Source organism: Helianthus annuus, chromosome 8 (assembly GCF_002127325.2).
Source record: "Helianthus annuus cultivar XRQ/B chromosome 8, HanXRQr2.0-SUNRISE, whole genome shotgun sequence".
Taxonomy (NCBI): Eukaryota; Viridiplantae; Streptophyta; class Magnoliopsida; order Asterales; family Asteraceae; genus Helianthus; species Helianthus annuus.
Genome location: NC_035440.2, coordinates 11,316,366 through 11,334,578, shown reverse-complemented (window position 1 = coordinate 11,334,578; position 18,213 = coordinate 11,316,366). Strand labels below are relative to the sequence as shown.

Sequence of the window (18,213 nt, the reverse complement as noted above, 5' to 3'; positions counted from 1 at the left end):
TGAAACTTATCACCTCAATTTTCATTATCAATAATTAATTATACCCCTTCAACTTTTTAAAAACTTTATAAAATGTCAATTTGACACATCTCAAGTTATACATGTTTGAATTTATGTATAGATCGGTATAAATTTAAACTGATTTACGTTTCGATGTAATTTTTTTTTTCTAAAATGAGTCACATCAAATATAATATGTTTCCGTGCTTACTTTTAGGGACACATTTAGTTGGTGTACATTTTTACATAAATTTTGTTTTTTTTATGGACACATTTAGTTGGTGTACATTTTGACGTAAATTTTGTTTGGAAATAAGTCTGATCAAATATAGTACATTTTCATTAGATGGTATAATTCGAGTTACTTTACGTTTCATGACTCGTGTAAAATAACATATGTTTTGGTGCTTATTTTTATTGACGTTTTCAAAACTATGTTTTGACGTTTATGTACGTATAAGTATAAATTTAGTTGGTTTACGTTTCGACATAATGAAATTTTGACCCACTCGAGCTTTACGTGCTTATTTCTAAGTATCTATTGGTATAAATTCAATTTGGTTTACGTTTCAATGTAAGTTTTTTCCCGAAAATGAGTCGTGTTTATTTCTATGTATGTATTTATGTACGTATTGGTATAATTTTAATTTGGTTTACGGGACTTAATTTTTTTTCGAAAATGAGTCATGCCAACTATAATACGTTTCCGTGCTTATTTTTATGATCAATAAGTAATTAAAAAAATCAGTACGCATAAATCAAGTTAAAAAAACTGATCCCTACTGGAAATCAATTCTAGTTTTATTTATTAGTTTATTTTAATAGAATTTAAGAAAAAGTTAAAAATAATTCATAACTAATAATTGCGGAGGCTCCGAACCATACCATGGGCTTTATTCAAAAAATGGAACGAAGCCTCCTATCCTACGTGAATCCTACGTCACGATAAAGTGTCTCAATAAAGCACCTAAGGCGCTTCAGCCATACCCCATAGCCTAAATGCCGAACCGTAATTTAATTTGAAAACAATTGTGCTGCTCTTCTGATGGCTGGCACGTGCCGTTTTCAACCAAAAGAGGCCATCTCCATCCTTTTTTTTTTTCTTTCGTCTTCTTCCCTCTCCCCTCTATTGACTTTAAAAATTTAATCTCTTTTGACTAGTGACAATTTTACTAGACTTTAAATTAAATCTAGTATCTCTTTTGATTAGTCACAGTTTTACTCTAACTTTAAATTACAACATAACTTTTTACTTACTAGTTTGAATTACAACATAAATTTTTACTTACTATAGGGGTGTTATTTTATCTATGTTTCGCTTTGTAAAACTGAGCTACTTTGAATTACCACCACAACGTGCGGAGTCTTTTACTAGTTCAATATAAGTGTCTGATTTACCACTACAACGTGCAGGGGCTTTTGCTAGTTCAACATAAGTGTCTAAATAAAATAAGGGTAAAATTCATTACTATTTGATGGTTTCAAGCCATAAGTAAACTCGAAGACTCAAGAAATCTATTGGGCAGTCGGATTCACATCTCTTACAACTGACACAATTCTTTGTTCTTCGAGCAGAAGCTATTTGTTTGGCTTTATATCCGTCCCAAGGTATCATTTCTAATATATCCATAGGAGAAAATACGAACATAAATACTTAATTTTAAACGGAAGAAGAAAACTCTAACTGTTTATAAGTTTATCTGTATTCGAGGTATCTATTCGGTTTGTACTATAATACATTGTTTTGACTATATCACACTATGTATCATTTAGAACCTTCAAATTCCTCTACTTTTCGTTTAAATAAGACTTTCAAATGGAGAAATTCCAAAGCTATTTAGGGTGCTTCACTCTAAGGCGGAACGCTCCCCTAGCCTCGACAGATCGCTTAGCCATGTTCGTCTACGACGTAAGAGCGCTTGATTAGTGAGCTATTACACACTCTTTCAAAGGTGACTGCTTCTAGTCAAACTGCGATCCTGGGTGTCTCTGTACCCCTACCTCCTTTAGCACTAGAGGCCTTAGCTGATGATTTAGATTATTTTCCTCTCAACGATGAAGCTTATCCCCCATCTCACTGACCGACTTTGACCATGTTATTTTAAGGTCATATCTAGTATTAAGAGTTTGCCTCGATTTGATACTCTTTAAAAATTTAATCAAAAGAAATTGGCAAGGAAAAAGTCACCAAAATATCTAACTTTTATAATTGTTTCACTACAATTATCGTGTATTGAAACCGGATCTTGTTAGAATAATATTGAAACTTCTTATCGTGTTAGTATATTATATTTTTTTATGAATAATATTCTAAATAATGTGAAGAGTTCCTGAAAATGAAAACTTAAAGGATTGGTTAAGAAAATAAACTAAAATCTATCATTTACAAGTAATATTGTATTTAAGTAAGTTTTATGACATATTCAAAAATAAATTATACGTAATACTATGGAGTTGTCTTTTTATTTTTTTTAGAAATTTATGAATTTAAATCGAGATAGTTGGTAAACGAATAACAAGACACAAACCATGTAATACTACGTCATGTTATAAAGGCCATGTTAAACTTTAGTATTATGACTTATGAGATGAAAAGATCTGATGCCCTTCTATATCATACACACACTATCAATGAATATAAAATCAACAAATTTTGACATATAATGCTTGGTAGTTAGTGGTTGAGGCGGCCATGTGGATGTTATAAAAGTAAACGATTTCTTCTTCTTAACCATCCATTCTCTTTTTCTGTAGTAAAAATAATGGAAACAATTGGTAAATTTGTAATCGCCATTGTTGTAGCTGTGATGGTGAGTTGGGGATGGAAATTACTGAACTGGGTATGGTTGAAGCCAAAGAAACTAGAGAAGTGGCTGAGAGGTGAAGGGTATAAAGGTAATCCATATAAGCTTCTAATGGGTGACATGATAGAGCTTGCAACAATGGTGAAAGAAGGTAAATCAAAGCCAATTCCAATCACACATGATATCACTTCATATACTCTCCCCTTTGATCATCATATCATCTCCAAATATGGTATTCTTCATTTTCTTGTTTATTTCTCTATATTGTAACTTATTTGGTTCTGCTTATTGATTTGAATGTAATACATGAGACAGTTATATAACTACTTTTCTTCTAACTCTCTTCCACGATTTCGGATCATTTTCATTTTTCATACCTTATGTAATTAAAATTAGTTTGTTTTGGCATCTTGTTTAAAAATTCTTCTTTAAATTTGACTAAGGAATATTTTTTTTGAAAGCCAAACTATGTACTAAATGAGCAGGTGAAAAATCGTTCATATGGATGGGGCCAAAACCAACGATGTATATCAGGGATCCAGAGTTGATAAAGGAGATATTATCAAGACCAGATGAGTTTCAGAAGACACATCCTGAGCCGTTTCGAGATAGCATCATCCGTGGACTTCTTGTCGCGGAAGGTGACAAATGGACCAAACATCGTAAAATCATCAATCCAGCTTTTAGTCTTCAAAGTCTCAAGGTCTGATTGTTCAACTCTATTATTAAATTTAGTTTAATGATCAAAATCTAAAAAGAAACATGGATTCATATGTGTATAGATCATGTTCTCGGCTGTCATCTCAAGTTGTAGTGATATGATTCACAAATGGGAGCTCCTAACTGCAGGATCCAGTTCCACAGAAATCGACGTATGGCCATATATTGATAGTTTGGGCGGAGATATGATTTCACGAACAGCTTTCGGTAGCTCTTACAAAGAAGGGTGGAAGATATTTCGAATCCAAAAGGAACAAATCGATCTTTTATTTCAAATGCTTTATATATTGTTTATTCCTGGAAGCAGGTAACAACAATAAATGATCTACTAATCTTAATTGTATTATATGCTAATTTGATATTAAATTTAGGTTTATACCAACCCGAGCGAACAAGAAGTTCAAAGAAAATGATAAAGAGCTTCGATTAGTACTGATGGGTATAATCAACAAGAGGAAGAAAGCAATCGAGACGGGAGAAGGTAACTATGATGACTTACTTGGACTTTTGCTAGAATCAAACAAGAAAGAGATTGAAGAGCATGGAGTGGGATTGAGTATGGAAGACGTGATTGAAGAATGTAAATTATTCTACATTGGAGGATCTGAAACAACCTCGAATTTGATAGTTTGGACGATGGTTTGTTTAAGTTTGCATCAAGAATGGCAAATCCGTGCACGAGAAGAGATTATTCAGGTTTTCGGTGGCACGAAACTTGAATTTGACGGTCTAAAAAACCTCAAAATATTAACGATGATACTAAACGAGGTTCTTAGGTTATACCCACCGGTGGTCATGATAACACGGGCCACTCACAAGACCACAAAGCTAGGAAACATGGTGATACCATCAGGGGTAGAATTATCATTAGCCATGATGTATGTTCATCATGACTGTGAAATATGGGGTGACGATGTAAACGAGTTTAAACCTGAAAGATTTGCACAAGGAATCGGGAATGCAACGAAGGGAAAAGGGTCGAGTCCGTTCTTCCCGTTTTCTAACGGTCCTCGTGTTTGCATTGGGCAAAATCTTGCGATGACAGAAGCAAAAACAACCATGGCGATGATTCTACAACGCTTCTCCTTTGACCTTTCTCCATCGTACCAACACTCCCCGTTCAGGGTGTTCACTCTTCCACCTCAGTTTGGTGCTCACTTGATTCTACAAAAGATTTCATAATCTTTATGTATAAGTAAAAATTCTACGTAATTGTCTCGTGATTTTGATTACTTAAATTGTATCTTATTCTACAAAATTGGGTCATAGTTATCGTTTTCCCCAAGTATATTGAAAGTCCATAAGTGGACTCACGAGTCTACATCTAGCCCAATCCACATCTGAATAACCAATTAAAAGAGTAGTAGTGGGTTCATCAAAAGTAACACTAAATGAAATTGTGCCTTTAACATAATGAAGAATACATTTGACTAATTGATAATGAGATGTAGTGTAGATTGAAATAGTTGACTCGCCTGATTTACTGCATATGATAAATCCGGTTTCATGATCGTAAGATATTGAAGAGCTCCAACTAAGGACTAATATAAAGTTGGGCCATGAAACGAAGATCCCTTAGAGTTGAAGGTCTCAGTTGTAGGCGTTCCAACGGGTTTAGTGCCAAGCAAATTGGCACGAGAAAGAATATCATAAGCGTATTTGGCTTGGCTAAAAAAAGTTAGTTGCTGACCTGAAGTCCCAAAACATAGTTTAAAAAACCCAAGTCTTTGATGGCATATTTCATATGAATACGAGTAATAAATTGTTGAATGAGAGATTCATCTTCATCCCTTATGATAATCATTAACATATACAAAAAGCGAGGTGTTGGCACGACTGCAATGGAACCCAAGTTGAATCAGAAACACGCGAAGACATTGAAAGGATGCGTGTGGCGCTTGTTTGAGGCCAAAGAGTGCCTTCTTATGACAACATGCATGGTTTGGAACTTGTGAGTTTATAATGCCATGTGGTTGTTCCGTGTAAACTGTTTTGGTGAGATTGCCATTTAGAAATGTTGGCCCCAATTGATTTTGATCTCTAGAACATGAATCGAAGTTGAATATAAACTAATGTTTTGTACATGTGATTCTGAATATTTACTATTGAAATCTAAACCCTATTTATAAGAAACGAAAAGGTGCGATGAATGGACATGTCTCTTCTTGAAACATCACGTCTTTTCCTTCCTGTGATGTTGCCACCCTTTCTGAATGGTCGTGTCTCCAGGAGGCGTCGATCTGTTTAATTTGTAGGTTATAAACTTCCAATTTCTCGCATCCGGTCCTTGTACTTCTATAACTATTCTAATCGTAACTTAAACTATCTATATACTAATTACGGAACAAACCCTTGTACTTAGGATGTGAAGTGATTAGTTCTTCATTCACCCCCTAATCACGGACATCCTTGAGTTGTTGTAGATATTGTATTCCTAGTAGTTTTATCTTCTTGAAGCTCCTCGGTATCCAGCACTTCACATGGATCCTTTTATTCATGAACCTTGCTCCTCACGAACTTGCTTCACACGAATTTGTTTCACGCTAGTCTTGACCGCACTTGATGTGTATCACACGAACCTCTTATTGTGTAGTTTTCTTAACATGAACTCCACCCGGTCTTTATTAACTTGCCCATCTTTATATCATATGACTTGAATCCATCTCGCATAGATTTTTAAAGAATCCAGTCCACTCAGATTTCTCTAGCGGTTGTATCACAAAAACATTTCTTCTTATCTAGTCACAAGATTATTTGTATCCTTCACACACATGTCTTCTTTTGTATTTGCACGGTTTCTTTGCTTATCTGATCCACTCACTAGATTATTTATTGTAGTTTTCACAAGTGCTCTATTCGCATCGCACGGTTTCTGACGTTCCATTGATTCATCACAAATCGAATACCTTCTTCCACATGAGTCCGAATCACACAAACCTTTTTTGATGTCTCACCAATCGTATTCATACATTGTTTCATAACTTCAACCTTTTCTGCATTCATTGTTTCCAATTTTTTTTCCTGCACTCACTGCAATAATTTCTCATCTTCTACATTCACTGCATCACGGTGTTTCTTTGCATTTACTGTATCTACCTTTTCTATTTTGTATAGTACTTGGTTTCCGATTGAAAAAAACCTAATTGGTTCTTAAATATAAATATAAATATAAATCATTGGTTCTTATTTTTCAAAAGATATCTTATTGGTATAGAAGACATTTACATAGGTTCTTGAGTTTTTAACTAATCTAAAAAACTAATGAGATGAGTTAGATTTATTTTTGTGATTAACAATAACAAATATATAATTCAGAGTAATAGGTACTGGAATCCCTCATACGATGGAGCGGAAATTCAATTTTCATCGAAATCAGTATGGTTATTTATAGTATTGGCACTCGGTATGGCAATTGAAAGAAAAAAAAAACAAAAGGAATGAAATTGTTTAACTTCAAAGTACAAACATTTTTTGGTCATTTAAAAAAAATAGAAACTTTACTATGTGCTAAATCTATTGTTTAAGATTTAACAGTATTTACAGTTTCTTTTGTTCATGTGTAGTTTTTTCATTTCAAATTATTTATAATTAATGCGTACTTCTTATTTATAATATTATTTATTTGATTTTTTTATATCATATTATCTTCATTGTTTATATTACCTAACGTGTCATGTAACAACTACATTTTTTAGTTTCTTTTTACCCAAATTATTACTTTTTTTTACAGACACCTACTTTTTATTTGTAACATACAAATTACTCTTATTATTTTCGATGATGTAGTTATCTCTTTCGATGATGTAGTTATCTCTAATAAACTTTAAACTTTTACCATAATATATGTAATGCTAGACATAAAATCAAAAAACATTTTGAATGACATCAATAACTTAAACATAATATAATTATATGTATAATATGCACTTTTCAGTGCAATAATACCAAACAAAATTAAAAATATAAAATCATTGATTTTACTAACAATAACAAAGTCTTATTTTTTTAAATAATTAAAAAAATATATTACTAAAAACATATGACATTATAATACGGTTAACCGATTTATCATCATACAACCTCCCACCTATTCAATCATATGATTTTTCAATCTTATATTAACTAAATAAATAAAGATTAATATTCAATCTTATCCTACTTTAAATATAAAAAATCCGTTAGTTTTTTAAATATATTTTTTATTATTTGGTATACAAAATCATATTTATTCAACCCATGTAATACACGGGGGTTTTTAAAAATCTAACTTTTTTTTTTATTATTTTGTAAACAATATTACATTTATTCAACCCGTGTAACACACATGGTTTTAAAGATATAATTTTTTTTATTACTTGGTATATAATATTACATTTATTCAACCCATACAATACATATGGTTCTTAGACTATCTGCATCAGTGAAAGGCTATCCTTTCTACAAACAGCCTAATCATCATGCCACATCAGCTTTTCACTTATTCTTCCCACAAACACTTTTTACCCACAACAATAACATATATATCCTTCCCACAAACAACCTTATAAAAAAAAGAAAGGACCCACCATTAGCCCATTCTTCACCATTCTTCCCCAAGAATTGTGAAGAATGAACACCCTCCATGTCATCCTCTACAACACCCACTAATCCATCCCTCTCACAAATGCCCTCCACATAGGAATGAACACCCTCCATGTCACCTACAAACATCCTTGATGTGGATAGTCTTATCGATATAATTTTTTTTATTATTTAATATATAAAATTACATTTTCTTCAACCCGTATAATAAAAGAGGCTTTTAAAAATATATTGTTTTTTATTTAGTATATAAAATTTATTTATTCAACCCGTGGTTATAACCTAGTTTGTATTTAAAATTTAATCTTAGCCGTGTTACCTTGTTCACCACACAATGATTATTTAAGAAAACTAGCACTCGATTGCATCGTCATGAGGATGTTATATAAGTCAACAATTCCTTCTTATAAATTATTAATTTATCATTTCTAATTTTTTTGAGGAAAAAAGAATGGAAACAATGGGTAAAGTTGCAACCGCCATTGTTGCACTGGTGATCTTGAGGTGGGGATGGAAATTACTAAACTGGATATGGTTGAAACCAAAGAAACTAGAGAAGTGGCTGAGAAGTGAAGGGTATAAAGGTAATTCATACAAGTTTCTAATGGGTGACATGATAGAGCTTGCAACAATTGTGAAAGAAGGTAAATCAAAGCCAATTCCAGTCACACATGATATCACTTCATATGCTTTACCCTTTGATCATCATATCATCTCCAAATACGGTATTCATCAATCTCTGCTTATCTTTTTATATACTTTTATTTTATCATGTTTGACTTTTTATGATATGTTCTAGATAATAATAAATAGTGTCGTTAAATACTGAAATAATTCTTGTTGCTTTATGGTTATAATACACATGTTACTATGCAGTTCTTGTTTGCTTTTTTTAACATTATTGGTTCTGGTTCTGAATTGAACGCACCCGTAAATATTATGTAAAAGTTGTTTCTTTAATTTTGATGAAGGGATATTCATTTTGAAAATGGTTGTTCAAATTATGAACCGTTTGAGCAGGTGAAAAATCGTTCATATGGCTGGGGCCAAATCCAAGGATGTATATCCGGGATCCAGAGTTGATAAAAGAGATATTATTAAGACCAAATGAGTTTCGGAAACCACATCCCGAGCCGTTTCGAGATAGCATCATCCGCGGACTTCTTGTCACCGAGGGTCACAAATGGACCAAACATCGTAAAATCATCAATCCCGCTTTTAATCTTCAAAATCTCACGGTACTACTCTTCAAAATCGGCTATTTAATCTAAATCAGTAGTCCAACTCTAAAACAATATATGTGTGTAGATGATGTTCTCGGCTATCAGCTTAAGTTGCAGTGAAATGATCCACAAATGGGAGCTCCTAACCGCAGGATCCGGTCCCACAGAAGTCGACGTATGGCCATATATCGATAACTTGGCTGGAGATGTGATTTCACGAACAGCTTTTGGTAGCTCTTATGAAGAAGGGCAAAAGATATTCCGAATCCAAAAGGAACAAATCAATCTCTTATTTCAAATGCTTTTTATACTTCATCTTCCGGGAAGAAGGTAACAACAACAATCTTTTTAGTAAACTTAGTCAGACTTTATGTGTTAAATAACATATGTTGAATCACTTCGTATTGAAATTTAGGTTTATACCTACACAAGCGAACAAAAAGTTCAAAGAAAATGTTAAAGAGCTTCGAAATGTTTTGATGGGAATAATCAACAAGAGGAAGAAAGCAATCGATATGGGAGAAGGTAAACAGGATGACTTACTTGGAATCTTGCTAGCATCAAACACGAAGGAGATTGAAGAACATGGAGTTGGAATGAGTATGGAAGATGTAATCGAAGAATGTAAACTATTCTACATTGCTGGATCGGAAACAACCTCGAATTTGATCGTCTGGACGATGGTTTGTTTGAGTTTGCATCAAGAATGGCAAATCCGGGCTCGAGAAGAGATTGTTCAAGCTTTTGGAAACAATCAACCTGATTTTGAAGGTTTGAAAAACCTCAAGATTTTGACAATGATACTAAACGAGGTTCTTAGGTTATACCCACCAGTGATCATGATGACACGAGCGACCCATAAGGACACAAAGCTTGGAAACATGATGATACCATCGGGCGTGCAATTAACGTTAGCCATGGTGCATCTTCATCACGACCGTGAAATATGGGGAGATGATGTAAACGAGTTTAATCCTGAAAGATTTGCTGAGGGGATTGTTAATGCAACGAAGGGGAAAGGTTCGAGCCCATTCTTCCCGTTTTCTAACGGTCCCCGTGTTTGCATAGGACAAAACCTTGCGATGACGGAAGCAAAAACCGCCATGGCGTTGATTCTGCAGCGCTTCTCGTTTGAGCTTTCACCCTCTTACAAACATTCTCCATTCCCGGTGTTTACTCTTCCACCGCAGTTTGGTGCTCACTTGATTCTACGTAACATCTCATAATTTTTATATTATTATGTATGCAATTTATATTTAAATAATAATAATATGTAATTTCTCATAGATTTTATTGTTCATATATTTAATTTTGTACCTTGAATAAGGTAAGCCGACTCAATTATTTTGGAGCAGAAAAAGCATTCCACAATCCACACATTTTTTCATAAAAAAAAAAGTAATTTTTTTCTTAGAATTATGTGGTAATATGATAACACAAATTTTATTATGTATACGATTTTTAAAAGGCATACTATCACATTCTAAGGTTCACACACTTACTTATGTTATTACCCTAGTAATGCCCCATGTTTTTTTTACAATTCTCTTGGAGTCTGTCTTTTGAGTGCAGACGATGGAACTGTTTATAGGCCTTCCATTTCCTGTGTTGTTTGTCTTTATGTTATTACTGTGGTAATGCTTCATGGCTTTGGCCGCTTCAGTTAATGGTTCCCATATTTTGCTAAGCGTCGTCTAATATCCGTATTACAAAATGTGTTGCATGGAGTACTCTCCTTTTCGGTTAATGAAAACTATTCACGCAGGATTAATACTACTAGAATAAAGCTGGCGTGTTTATCCTATGATTAGCTGCAAAATTACTCTAGAAATAACTTAAAAAATTAATACCAATTACTAAAAACTACTTTAACCCTTTTACAAAATCCTCCAACTTTTCATTTCTTTCAAAACGACCCGTTTCAGGATTTAAACTAACAATTCCCCCTTAATCCTGAAACTGACCCGTGTTGGGTTTCAAGCTTCAATTACACTCAAAACAAACTCACGAACAGAAACTTATGTTAATGCTAGGAAAACCTAACCACCTATGACCACTTCTCCATTACTTTACTCAACTAACAAACACTAACCCATGTTCTATTTAAAACAATAAAAACATGTGACTAATTAACTAAAATTATCCAACCCATTTGACCTACAAGCTCCATTTCCGACCGGTATCCATGACCCGAACCGGAAACGTCAAGATTGTCCAACAACCCGTTCCTCCACAATAAAGCTGGAACATCTTCACAGAGTTTGCAAATGAAATGAGCCTTTCACACTCTTGTACCCCTTTTAAGTAATTTCTTCTAAAGTATTTGGGTAAAAAATACAACCCAAGTAGACTCACCCATAAAGTATTTGGGTAAAAAATGCTACACTAAAATTGATAAGCAAAGCAGATATAAAAAAAAAAAAAAAAACACACACACCTTAAGCCTGTGCACAAGCGCTTATAATGTATTCTTATTTCTTATCTTGTTCACAAGGGTAAAAATAAATTTGTACCCTCTCTTTTTTAAATCATTTTAATAATGCTATTAAATTAGTGAAAAACCACTTGACACCGACGAAAAATGAAACAATAACTCTAGGAACATATTGCCAAATAATAGTCATGAAAGTAGAATAAAAAGACTTGATTTCAAGCCAGTTTCGAGGAGTTACAAGCTATTTTGAATATCACAAAGAATCTTAAGATCAAAACTAATAAACTTTGTGATCATGAATGCATGTGAGTGGTGAGTTTCTGATATCAACCCAACCTCATGGATAGCAGTTATCATCACTTCATAAATGGGTACATCCTTACGGGTCACCCGAGTAAGAGCTGTTATCATCACTTCATAAATGGGAGCATCCTTACAGGTTCCCCGAGTATGGTAAACTTCTAATATTATCGATTTGATCGATGTTTTTGACGAATTCGTGCGTTATGAACGAGTAACTGAATAAATATCTTTTTGATTTGGTTGTGTTTGGTCTCAAATGGGTCAATTTAAAGTCACTTTGTAATGGATGTGTTTGTGAGTACATTGAAGGAGCCTCCTCTTGTTTCAGCTAACACAGTTTAATCTATTTTAGCTATGGATAATATCAATGTTTTAAAAACCGGTTCAAATCGGCCGGTTGTACAGGTTGAACCATCCGGTAAAACCGGTTATACCGCCTGGTACACCCGGTTGAACCGTCCGATACACCCGGTTAAACCGTTTTTTAGTAAAATCCGGTACGGTATAAAAACCGGACTTTAAAACATTGGATAATATATCATGTTACATGGTCAGATGGTGGAGCTTTAATGCATTCCTTTGAGTCACTATCTGTATATGCAGAATTCGTGCGAAAATGGGTACTATTTGTAAGAAAAAATAGTTTGAAATAAGTCGTTTTAGAAAAAAAAAATCAGTGGGTCAAAAGGTCCCAAAAGGCCAAAATGGACCAAAATTGATACTTTTTAAATCAAACCTTTAATTCCTTTGTCATTGGAGTAACTTAACATGGCTTTGTTGGGCACGTTCACCTTTTTTTTTGCTTGAACCCATCTTTGGAGGTATAATTTAGCAATTCATGAGCTTTTCCATTTAGCCTGAAAGAACAGTTTTGCCTTCATTGTTCCTCTTGGCGATTTTCTAGTAAGTTAATGTAGTCGGTCTTGTAAACTACGAGTTACCGAATAGCAGAAGAGTTGTGGATTTTCTCATTTCCTCTGCTTGTGTTGGTGTTACGTTTTGTTCCATTTAGAACTCATGGCCGCACTTATTAGGTTGAATTGTTTGATTTAAGCTATCTTGTTTTGTACTTTTATATGAGTTGAAACATGTTCCGGTCATTCCTCCTGGTATTACTAATCCCTTTAAGTGATTCATAACCTGCCATAAAAGGAAAAGATTGATAAATTAACGAAAAACGAGTACATCGCTGTAACTTGTTGACTCCACTGCAACGCGCGGGTTCTCACTAGTAGATATTAATACAAAAATAGATCTCCTATATAGATTCCATACTCTTATCTTACCAAGAACTTAGCTTAATTATTGAAGACTAAATATATGTTTTCTTTTTTGGTCACCATGAGGGTTTGTGGGGGTAATTATCAAGAACAAACCGGACTGAACTGGAAGCGTTTAACGATAGGGTGCAATGTTTGGTCAAATTCCCATTTTTCTCTGGGGACTACCGATACGGTCATTTGTCTTCGACCACCTTCAATCTTTTGAACAAAACCTGTTTTCTTGAATGTGATTATGAATTTTTGAACATGATTGAAGAGCAAGAATCACAGCAGTTGTCAAACAAGGTGTTGAGAACATTCTCAACGGTTGATTCCACTATAAATGTCACCATTAAGTTGTCATATATTCAACGCATAATTCTCTAACTCTTGAGTTTTAATCAGGGTTTAATGGGTTATATGGTTTGTCAAAACCAAAAGGGAAATTGGCCTGTAATAATCCCACCTAGACCTTATTGGCCATTAATAATCCCACCTCAGAATATTCCCCCCACCGGTCCTACCTTTCACTTATTTTTCCTACAATGGTCCCTCGTTAAAAAAACTTAACGGAGTTAAACTTTTTTCCAAATTACAAACAAATTTTTTAGAGCTTTTGATTAGAACGACGATATGAGTCCATTGATGTAAAACTTGCCTCGAAACGGTGCTCCAAACGATGAAAACGACGCTTCAATTCGGGTGTTTAAATTTCCAATTAACCAAAATCAATTCACTTGGAGCACCATTTCGTAGTAAGTTTTAAATCAATGGACTCGTATCATCGTCCTGATCAAAAGCTTAACTCCGTTAAGTTTTTTTAACGGGGGACCATTGTAGGAAAAATATGTGAAAGGTGGGACTGGTGGGGGGAATATTCTGAGGTAGGATTATTAATGGCCAACAAGGTTTAGGTAGGATTATTACAGGCCAATTCCCCAAACCAAAACTAGTACCTTTTAAATTATATCTGGCCAGGTTCTGTTCGGTTGAATGGATTTCGGGGTTTGTATGAGGGTGGAGGGGCACCCTATGGGTAGAAGCTCACCAGATTTAATCTCAGATTGAATATGCGCAGAAGCTTATCAGATTTAATCTCAGATTAGAGGTTAACTTAATTTATTTGTTGCTTGAATGATTCTTGTTTTTTTTAAAAAGCCCCTTTTGGGTTTTACTTGCAAAAGTATGATATGCTATATTGATATTGAACTGATTAAATATGTATGTTTATGGAATGTGTTTGTTTCACAGATCTCGTTAGAGATAGATGGATTAGGATGATATCTAAGAATATTGTTGTTGTCTGTGTTAAATCATGTGAAAATTGGTAAAGAGATCAAGGGTGTGGGTGGTGGGTGGTGGTGTGGGGTGACGGTATCAGGTGGTATAGGGTGGTTTTAGGTGATGAACGGTGGTTGTACATGGTGGGGTATAGGAGAACACTGATTTTTTTTAGTGTATATATATTTTCTTTTTAGTGTATATATATACATATTAATTTTTTTAATTGTTTTTGTTTATTAATTAAAATAAAATATTAAATAAATAAGTAAAAGGACTAAAATACCCTTAGTTGACTAGATTTAACAAGAAAAAATTAACTGGGTTAAGCTCAAAGGACGTAACGTGCAACAAAATTCCCTATAAATGGCAAAACCTGTCAAAATTCGTTAAAAATAAATATTAAATAAATAAGTAAAAGGACTAAAATACTCTTAGTTGACTAGATTTAACAAGAAAAAATTAACCGGATTAGGGTTAAAGGACGTAATGTGCAACAAAATTCCCTATAAAGGGCAAAACCTGTCAAAATTCGTTAAAAATGACACTATCTGCAAAATGCTATTAAGATAATAATTTTTCCTTTAAAAATATAATCTTTACCGATTTCCTTGGTTTACACACAATGATTATTATAATACTAATAATGTATAACATAGCAGGCACTACATCATGCGGATGTTTAAATCTCAACAGTTCCTTCTTATGAATTATCCTTTCTCTTTCTATCTTTCTTCTTGAGGAAAAAGATGGAAACAATGGGTAAAGTTGCAACCGTCATTGTTACACTTGTGATCTTGAGGTGGGGATGGAAATTACTGAACTGGGTATGGTTGAAGCCAAAGAAACTAGAGAAGTGGCTGAGAGATGAAGGGTATAAAGGTAATCCATATAAGCTTCTAATGGGTGACATGATAGAGTTTGCAACAACTCTGAAAGAAGGTAGATTAAAGGCCAGTCCAATCACACATGATATCACTTCATATACTCTCCCCTTTGATCATCGTATATGGTATTCAATTATCTATTTCTTCTTCATATCATCAATCCATGGTTGACTTTTCTGGTTGTTTTGGTATTTGTTTAAACTCAAGTTGATATGAGTTATATATTAAAAGATTCGTTAAATACATAAACAACTTGAATTAAAGAACTGCAAGTATTGTATAAATAATTGTACTTGTACTTTTCTCCACTATTTCATGTGATCTTGTATGCCCCTCACATGCATGCTTCTAATAGTTTTCTAGTTAGGTGTTAGGTTCATTAGTGAACCATCCTCTTGATTCTGAACACAAACTAATTCTAGCCCTTGATTACCAATATACAAGTGTATACACAAGTGTAAATCAATTCCCATCATTTGATGATGAAAACACATTAGTGTATTTTACGATTTAATGATGTAAATCAATGATCAGGATTTGTTCACTCAGTTCACAAATACACCAGTGTTCACTTTAGAACCCCACCCTTCTAGTTAAAATAGTTAATAATTGTTTTTTTAGTTGTGATTAAGTTTTCTAGTTAAAATAGTTAATGATTGTATTTTATTTAACTTTGATTAAGTAATAATCATTTTGAATATGGTTGACCAAACTATGAACCATCTGATCAGGTGAAAAATCCTTCATATGGTTGGGGCCAACTCCAAGAATGTATATTAGAGATCCAGAGTTAATAAAAGAGATATTATTAAGACCAGATGAGTTTCAGAAGCCACATCCCGAGCCGTATCGAGATAGCATCGTCCGCGGACTTCTTGCCATTGAGGGCGACAAATGGATCAAGCATCGTAAAATCATCAATCCAGCTTTTAATCTTCAAAATCTCAAGGTTTGGCCCTTTTAATTCAGCTATTTAATTTATTTCGGAGGTCCATATATAAAACAATTCAAGGAGTGCATGATATGTGTGTAGATCATGTTCTCGGCTATCAGATTAAGTTGCAGTGATATGATCCACAAATGGGAGCTCCTAACTGCAGGATCCGGTCCTACAGAAGTCGATGTATGGCCATATATCGATAACTTGGCTGGAGATGTGATTTCACGTACGGCTTTTGGTAGCTCTTATGAAGAAGGGCAGAAGATATTTCGAATCCAAAAGGAACAAATCGATCTTATATTCCAAATGGTTTTTATACTTCATCTTCCCGGAAGAAGGTAACAACAGTTTTCTAGTAATTTTATGTGTTAAATAACCAGTTGCAGATTTAGAAAATCATTATAGGGGCAACGTTTAAAAAAATTAAAGGGTAACGAAATCGGAAAAAACGTTAATTTTTCCAAAATTTACACTACCGCTGGAGCGTTAGGGGTAACGGGTTACCCCTTGTTACACTCTATATTGCATGATTTTGTTTTGAAATTTAGGTTTATACCGACCCAAGCGAACAAGAAGTTTAATGAAAACATTAAAGAGCTTCGATCTGTATTGATGGGAATAATCAACAAGAGGAAGAGAGCTGTTAAGATTGGAGAAGATAAACATGAGGACTTACTAGGAATCTTGCTAGAATCAAACAAGAAGGAGATTGAAGAACATGGAGTTGGAATGAGTATGGACGACGTGATCGAAGAATGCAAATTATTCTACATCGCTGGATCTGAAACAACTTCGAATTTGATTGTCTGGACGATGGTTTGTTTGAGTTTGCATCAAGAATGGCAAATGCAAGCTCGAGAAGAGATTGTTAAGGTTTTCGGTAACAAAGAACTTGATTTTGAAGGTTTAAAAAATCTAAAGATTTTGACAATGATACTACACGAAGTACTTAGGTTGTACCCGCCGGCGGTCATGATTACACGAGCGACCCACAAGGACACGAAGCTTGGAAACATGACGATACCTCCGGGTGTGCAATTAGCTTTAGCCACGATGCATGTTCAACACGACCGTGAGATATGGGGGGACGATGTACACGAGTTTAAACCTGAAAGATTTGCTAACGGGATTGTTAATGCAACGAAGGGCAAAGGATCGAGCCCGTTCATCCCGTTTTCTAGTGGTCCTCGTGTTTGCCTTGGACAAAACCTTGCGATGACGAAAGCCAAAACCGCAATCGCAATGGTTTTGCAACGCTTCTCATTTGAGCTTTCACCGTCTTATAAACATTCTCCGTTCCAAGTTTTCACCGTTCCACCTCAGTTTGGTGCTCACTTGATTCTACATAACCTCTCATGATTTTTAACTTTTAGGTATGCAATGTTTGTATAAATAATAATACTATATATGTAAGTTATCTTAGTTTTTATTATTTATATATTTGATTATTTTATGGAGAGAAACCTTTATGTTAATGTTAATTCCCTTGGAATGAAATGAACTTTACATAATAACTTATGTCATTTTCTCATGCTATACGACGGGAATTTAGTTGTCATCAATTTGTTTTATTACAGTATCGACGCTCATTATAGCAGATAAAAAAGAAAATCCAAAAAATTAAGTCGTGATATGCCTAAAAAGATATCAACGTGTATTTTACAGCGATCAAAAGTCACAAAAACTAATACTAGTTCCGTTTTTAACGAAAGTATGTCATAATGTCAAGAAAATAAACTGGTCTGTGTATTCAGCGTTTTTTTAATAATGAACAAACA

At 34.0% G+C, this 18,213-nt stretch overlaps 3 protein-coding genes across 5 annotated transcripts; all 3 read left to right on the top strand.

The window, feature by feature from the left end:
- Positions 1-2,760: 2,760 nt before the first annotated feature.
- LOC110869550 (cytochrome P450 CYP72A219) lies at positions 2,761-4,782 on the top strand. The gene is made up of 4 exons (XM_022118793.2): positions 2,761-3,036; positions 3,290-3,507; positions 3,587-3,831; positions 3,896-4,782. Exons 1-4 carry the CDS (start codon positions 2,763-2,765, stop codon positions 4,704-4,706), a joined length of 1,548 nt encoding a protein of 515 aa, XP_021974485.1. The 5' UTR covers positions 2,761-2,762; the 3' UTR covers positions 4,707-4,782.
- A 3,742-nt stretch (positions 4,783-8,524) lies between these two features.
- LOC110872065 (cytochrome P450 CYP72A219-like) lies at positions 8,525-10,614 on the top strand. The gene is made up of 4 exons (XM_022120828.2): positions 8,525-8,830; positions 9,126-9,343; positions 9,414-9,658; positions 9,744-10,614. The coding sequence occupies exons 1-4, from the start codon at positions 8,557-8,559 to the stop codon at positions 10,552-10,554; spliced, it is 1,548 nt and encodes a 515-aa protein (XP_021976520.1). The 5' UTR covers positions 8,525-8,556; the 3' UTR covers positions 10,555-10,614.
- Positions 10,615-15,313: 4,699 nt separating this feature from the next.
- On the top strand, positions 15,314-17,883 carry LOC110872066 (cytochrome P450 CYP72A219-like). Of its 3 annotated transcripts, none has more exons than XM_022120829.2 (4): positions 15,314-15,490; positions 16,227-16,444; positions 16,529-16,773; positions 16,984-17,883. In XM_022120829.2, the coding sequence occupies exons 1-4, from the start codon at positions 15,358-15,360 to the stop codon at positions 17,792-17,794; spliced, it is 1,407 nt and encodes a 468-aa protein (XP_021976521.1). In that variant the 5' UTR covers positions 15,314-15,357; the 3' UTR covers positions 17,795-17,883. The 3 variants fall into 3 exon arrangements, with proteins under 3 accessions (XP_021976521.1, XP_035832322.1, XP_021976522.1); XM_035976429.1 differs by having other exon boundaries at positions 15,314-15,550; XM_022120830.2 differs by having other exon boundaries at positions 15,418-15,620.
- Positions 17,884-18,213: the final 330 nt, after the last annotated feature.